This window comes from Theobroma cacao, chromosome 9 (assembly GCF_053813885.1).
Source record: "Theobroma cacao isolate CCN51 chromosome 9, ASM5381388v1, whole genome shotgun sequence".
Taxonomy (NCBI): Eukaryota; Viridiplantae; Streptophyta; class Magnoliopsida; order Malvales; family Malvaceae; genus Theobroma; species Theobroma cacao.
The window spans coordinates 2,412,626-2,418,625 of NC_142647.1; the positions used below are offsets into that span (position 1 = coordinate 2,412,626).

Genomic DNA, 6,000 nt, shown 5'->3' on the forward strand with positions numbered 1-6,000 from the left:
TAATCACTTTTCCTTATCGTACCTCTCTTCTATCTTCCCCTTTCCCAGGTTAATTGTTAGGAGGCCGGGAGTTGGAAACTTTTCTTCTTGCAAAGCAAACCTAGATGCTGAAGTTCACTTGAGAATTGTTGAACCATTCGTGTGATACGCCTCTGCTGTTTCAAGACCAGAATATTAAGATCTTCAACATGAGTTCATTGAGAAGGGAAATTTTCTCATCTAAAGATCAATGAGCATAAATGTTTTGGCAGTTTGTCCAGAAAAAAGTTGTATCTGTACTTGCTTTTGGTGCCAAAGCAACGTTACTTTTGTGACATGTTATCTTGTTTGACATTATATCTATTACGTGTGTAGGTTGTCGTTGACCATAATGTAACAGGTGGTTTTGTATAGCGTCATTTTGAGGTTGTAAGTTGCTACACCTGTTTCTATCCTGTAAGTTTATGGAAGAGCTGCAGGGTTTACCTGGGCAGGGCATGTATTCATGTTATCACTAGTAGCTCCACCAAATGCCAGCAATGAAATTTGACATTGTTCAGTGCCTATCTGAACATGTTATATGCCATGTTAACAGTGGTATTTCTTGCTGCTTACACGTTTGAGATTAATGTTGTCATTTTACTGTATCATTAATTAGTGTACGAGTGAAAGTTCAAATCATCCTTTTGAAAAACTCTTACAAGAATAGTGTACTTGCATTAGCCGGTTAGGCACTTGGGGGCGTTGATTCCTTTGAAATCGGCTCGATTTATGTAATATTTTTCAATGTTTGTAGGATGCTGTCAGACTGACAGATTTACATATTTGTAATTTTCTTGTTCAATAAACCATCAGTAATAAATCTACCCCACCCAGATAAAAAATGCAAAATTGTGATTGACAGATAGAAGATAAGTCAGAATCCTTGTACAAACTATCTGATTTGTTGGCCCGGAATATAACACAGTCTCCTCAAGCGAACTCTCTCCTAGCAGAAGGAAAAAGAAAAACACTTGAAACATCAGTACTGGCAGCTTCAAAGGAAACAATTTTCTTGTACTCACGGTGGAAACAGAAAGGTACAATGTTTACCTCAGAGCCATCATGTTCATATCGAATAAAAAAGAGACACCTGCAACCTCTTATGTCATGCATTTTCCTTTCAATCTCTATGATGTGAGCATCATAGTAGATTGCTTGGTCTCTTCTCTCCTAAAATGAAAGCCGGGAAAACTAATTTAAGTAGCAAAGAGTTGGAATATTACCGGAGAAATTTCAAATACAATGAGTGCATCTAAGGTCACCTGCAAGCATAATACAAGATCTCCAACTTTCACCTTGTCACATTCCGTATGTTCAAACGGAATGGATCGCTCACGTACTGCCTTCTTTACATTAACCCATTCATCCTCCTCAGCCCCAAATCCAACAAATCTAACACGAACTTCCTTTAACAAACAATATATTTTATCAAATGACTTATTAAAATAAATACTTATAATACAACAAACTGTTTTTAAGAAGTTTCCACTGTTTCAACCTAAAAATCACCCTATTATTGCTTACTCCTACATATCAATTGGACTCTGTCATGCCACAAGATGTTTGACAACAACTATGACCATTTTAAAATTAGCTCACGATGAGCGTCAGTCTAGAAAGTGAATGCAATAGTATTATTTAGATACTCACCGCTTCACCAGAACCAAGAAATCGGTGAGTGAGAAAGTTATCAACATCATACCTGCACATCAAAATAAAGTTACTCCAGCATGAGCAGGTTTAAATTACTAGATTTCATATGACATGAAAGAATAAATGCATGTTAATTTACATTGTTGTTTTCTATATGTTGAGAAAAATCATAATAATAGGAAGCCTACACGATCGCTATCGAATTAGTGCAGATTCATGGGCTTACCATGCACCATCTTTTGATGACTTTGCCTCGAATTCTAGTTCTGATAGATCTGGGACCTTTCCTCCCACTTTTGAAACCACTCCTAGAGAGAGAGAGGGGAAAAAAAATTAGCATTGGGGAAACAAAATGCTTTTCTCCAAACACGAGAAAGGGCTGGTTCAATTCAGTAACAAAGGTTCCAATTTCACTTTTATTTCATGGTTTTTAGATCAAAAAGCAAAGGCAGACATGACCAAGAAACCTATGTAAGATGTGTGCACCAGTAGAATAGAAAGAGAGAGTAAATATAAACACTTGAAAACTCATATGTTAAGTTAGAGACTCTTACTCTATACAGGTAAAAGCTTTACTTTACAAGTAAAGCAAAAAAAAGACTAGGGTATGGAAGGCCACTCCACTTCGGAAATTCCTCTGCATTGTTGCTTAAAGAGAAATAAAGATGTGATTTTGTGATTATGATTGTTTACATCGGCAAGAACAATTAAAAATAAAATTTAAGGTTGTGTGAACAATTAATTTATATAACATCATGGATAACGCAAATTATGTAGCCATGTCCTTGATGCTTATAGAGCTTCATATTTCCAAAACAGGCCATTGCATGAGAGTCATTAGCAAATTAGATTAAAAAAGTACTATAACAACCAGATATCAGAGGAACTTTCCCAATTTTGAACAATTTTTTCAAATTCCCAAAAGACACACCTTTAAGAATCTGTGTACTTTGATGTCCATCGTTTAGAGGGCAAGTTTCAGGGATTTTGGACTTGTGTTTGGATGTATCTGTCAAGGAAGCAACTTTGGATGTGCTTTCTTGCTGCCTAGCTATGAACCAGTTTTGTACCTGGAGAAAAAATTATGAAATTAGAGATCATAGGAGAGTTCCTGAACTGTTAAATATAAACAACATAATCAAAATTGAAGAAAAATAGGAGAAATAATAAGAAAAGTAATGCAGAAAATGAAAGAAAGTGTAGAGTTAAAAAAGACCTCAGTCCATTTAACAATAGGTTTGCCAGCACGACCTGACGATGAACTGCAAAGACAACATGCATCTTAAGTCCAAGATAACTCATGTGGTTAGTTTAAAAGGGGGGAAAAGAAAGGGGGAGGGGCATGGGGAGGGGGAGAGAACTAAAAAGATATATACATGAAATGCTACTAACTTAAAACTTCTTGCAATTTTTTGACAAAACTCCTTGCTCTGCAACAGCTCTCTTGATTCCATTAAAAATTTCTCCATCTTCTCAATCTATACATAAGGAGGTAACAACATGGGTCGAATATATGATTTGTAGTCCCTCAGCATAATAGCTTTGCAGAGGCCAAAAACATGAGGCATCTCAACAGTTAAGACAGAAATTTAGCATAACAATCACATTGGTTCGCTTATAGCAAAAGGATAGAATCAACACCATTAAAACATAGTGGACATTAGTACAATGCCAAACCAAGAAAGATCTTAACTCCAATACACATGTGCAAAACATCACAAAACAACCACGTAATACAAACCAGAATCAAGACAAGAACTCGAACTTCACATGTTCATGAAAAATAACAGATAACATCAACATGTCTTTGGGCTAATCAGAAGCAGAATAAAAGGACAATGCATTAAGAAATATAAGAAGCTTTTTGGGATTGAAATATATGAATAATGTCAAAATTCTACAACACCATTTGCTCAAGATCCCTCAATTTGGAGCAAAATTTCTCAACTATTCATTCGTAAACCAAACTACTATTATCAGCAAAACCATTAATACAACAACCTGACAAAATTCTTTTTTAAAATAAAACACATGAAAATAAACACACAGTAGCAGCTAAAACCGAAACAGTTATCAGCAATTGGACAAACTGGAGAATACCCAGATAAACAAATGCGACTTAAAAGAGAAAAGAAAGAGTTTTTTTTACCTCAGCTTTTGTAAATCCAGAGAAGACAGCTAAAACCGAAACAGTTATCAGCAATTGGACAAACTGGTGAATGCCCAGATAAACAAATGCCACTTAAAAGAGAAAGAAAGAGTTTTTTTACCTCAGCTTTTGTAAATCCAGAGAAGACAGGTCTCTGTCTCTGTCTTGGGCGGAGACGGTCCATCAAACACTCCAAAAACAGAATTTTTCTTTTTTTTCCCCAAATAGAAACTTTGAAAGTTTTCCCTCTATAAATTAGTGGGGGGTATTGGGAAACGATTGGGGATTAGGGAATCTCTACATTTAATATAATTCGGAAAACCCTAAAGCCTTTAAAGTTTCAGAGACTCTGTTGTACAGAGAATGCCAGTTTAAGCGCCTTTGCAGTGTTGGGAGTCTTTGATTCAATTTTTTACTACTAGCTTTTGGGTTATAGAAAAGGCTGGAGCCTTTGGAGTGTAACAGTAGAAGAGAAGCTTTCCTTTGCAGCGTAAAATCAAATCGAAATATACAACTCGGAAATGATTCATACTCCCCGTACAAGAAATTTTGAGTATACATGCATTACGCCCTTCTCCGTATTTTGGGCCTTGGGCCGCTATTTACTTAACTTTATTGGACCGCTGTATAACAAATTAGGAGTTAGTTTTATAGATTTTATATGAACTTTACCTGTTGTAAATGAAAATGCTCTTACCTTTTATGCATCCTTATCATGTGTCACAGATATTATGTTAATAAAATATAAAATAAATTTTCAGTTTATAAATAAAATTTTTATTTAATAAATATATATTTTAAATTAAAAATACGAACTTACGACAAATAGTATCAAAGTTTACTTAATTTTTCATTGAGAGAGGTATCAGAGTTGAGATAAATTCGAATCAAAATAGATTTTTCTTTTTTTATAGATGAAAGAATCAATACAACAAGGTCATTACACAATTAAATAGTGTAGAATATTATGAATTTTATATCGAGTTTTGAGTTTATAAATAAGGATCTTTTTCTACTTAATAGATATTTTTTGAATTAAAAATACAGACCCGTGACATAGAAAAAAAAAACAACAATTAAAGCACCTTGTTCATAAATCTAATAAATGGGAGAGTAATTGATTTTATTTTCTATCACTAGATGATGATGATGGGGGATGAATACTTAGCTTAGAGGATTGGACATTGGAGTTTGCCCAATGGCTTTGGAAAATTACCATGGGCGAGAAGGTGTGGCATTATATTTTTAGGTAGGAAAGGTTCCTTTTTGGTTGGTGATGGTAACTTTCATTGCATTATTACAAGCTTAAGGCACAGTTTTTATCTCATTTATTTCACATTTCGATGTCCGTTGTAGGGGAAAAAGCACCACAAAGAAGTAGTACTAAATGCATAATTACCGTAGCCTAACAAGTCGGGGGAAGATCACACGTCCATACCTAACAGATGCATGGAATGGTTGGCATCTACCACTGTAAATTCACCTTGTTTTCGTACATGGAAAGTGGCATAAGCCCAAAAACCAAGTTTAATATTATTGGCTGACATCAAAATATATGAATAACTTTAAAAAATATTCACATTATTAAATTAAAAAATAAAAAATATGACATTAAAATATGCACTTAAATAAATAAAATAAAATAAATATATGATTAGATAATATATTTAAAATATTTGAATATATACCACTGATAAAATCATATGTAGTGCTTACTTCAATATTATGTATTAGATTTCGTGACGATAAAAAATAAAAATATATAATTGATGTTAATTGATTATAACGTAACAATTAAAATTAATAATATTTTTATTATCATTTTATTTTTATATGATGATGTAATGAGTTTATATATTTATTTGTATGATAAATCACTTTACTTACTTTTAAAGTCGGGTTTTATGGGGATTATGATTGGGGTGTAATTGCTTGACAAGTGTCTATTATTGTTGAAAATAGACCTAATTAAACTACTCCCAATTGGCCTAATAAAATACTACAATATGTGTTGCATAAGCTTCACATTTCAATTTCAATTTTAGTTTTTATTTTTGTAAAAATTGCTATATCAATTTTTAATTTGTTCCTTTTCTTGCTTCCTATAACTAGCTGTCTGTCCTTTTTGCAAATAAATCTTCTAAAGGAACAAATTGCTTGCTTGCTTACATTCGATA

General features: G+C 33.5%; 1 protein-coding gene across 2 annotated transcripts; it reads right to left on the minus strand.

Moving 5' to 3' along the window:
* Positions 1–727: 727 nt before the first annotated feature.
* LOC18587998 (protein SAWADEE HOMEODOMAIN HOMOLOG 1-like) lies at positions 728–4,332 on the minus strand. 2 transcript variants are annotated; one of them, XM_018127594.2, is made up of 10 exons: positions 3,945–4,332; positions 3,824–3,852; positions 3,067–3,152; positions 2,891–2,936; positions 2,606–2,744; positions 1,901–1,982; positions 1,672–1,723; positions 1,284–1,427; positions 1,072–1,191; positions 728–967 (listed from the first exon to the last, which is right to left on the minus strand). In XM_018127594.2, exons 3-10 carry the CDS (start codon positions 3,141–3,143, stop codon positions 914–916), a joined length of 714 nt encoding a protein of 237 aa, XP_017983083.2. In that variant the 5' UTR covers positions 3,144–3,152; positions 3,824–3,852; positions 3,945–4,332; the 3' UTR covers positions 728–913. The 2 variants fall into 2 exon arrangements, with proteins under 2 accessions (XP_017983083.2, XP_007012166.3); XM_007012104.3 differs by lacking the exon at positions 3,824–3,852.
* Between the last annotated feature and the right edge of the window lie 1,668 nt (positions 4,333–6,000).

Coding starts and splice junctions, on each gene's coding strand:
- LOC18587998 (XM_007012104.3), bottom strand. CDS start 4,007: ATGGACCGTCTCCGCCCAAGACAGAGACAGAGACCTGTCTTCTCTGGA. Junction 2,745..2,890: donor CTATTGTTAAATGGACTGAG/GTCTTTTTTAAC, acceptor TTTTTTCTCCAG/GTACAAAACTGGTTCATAGC. Junction 1,724..1,900: donor TCATCAAAAGATGGTGCATG/GTAAGCCCATGA, acceptor TTTGATGTGCAG/GTATGATGTTGATAACTTTC.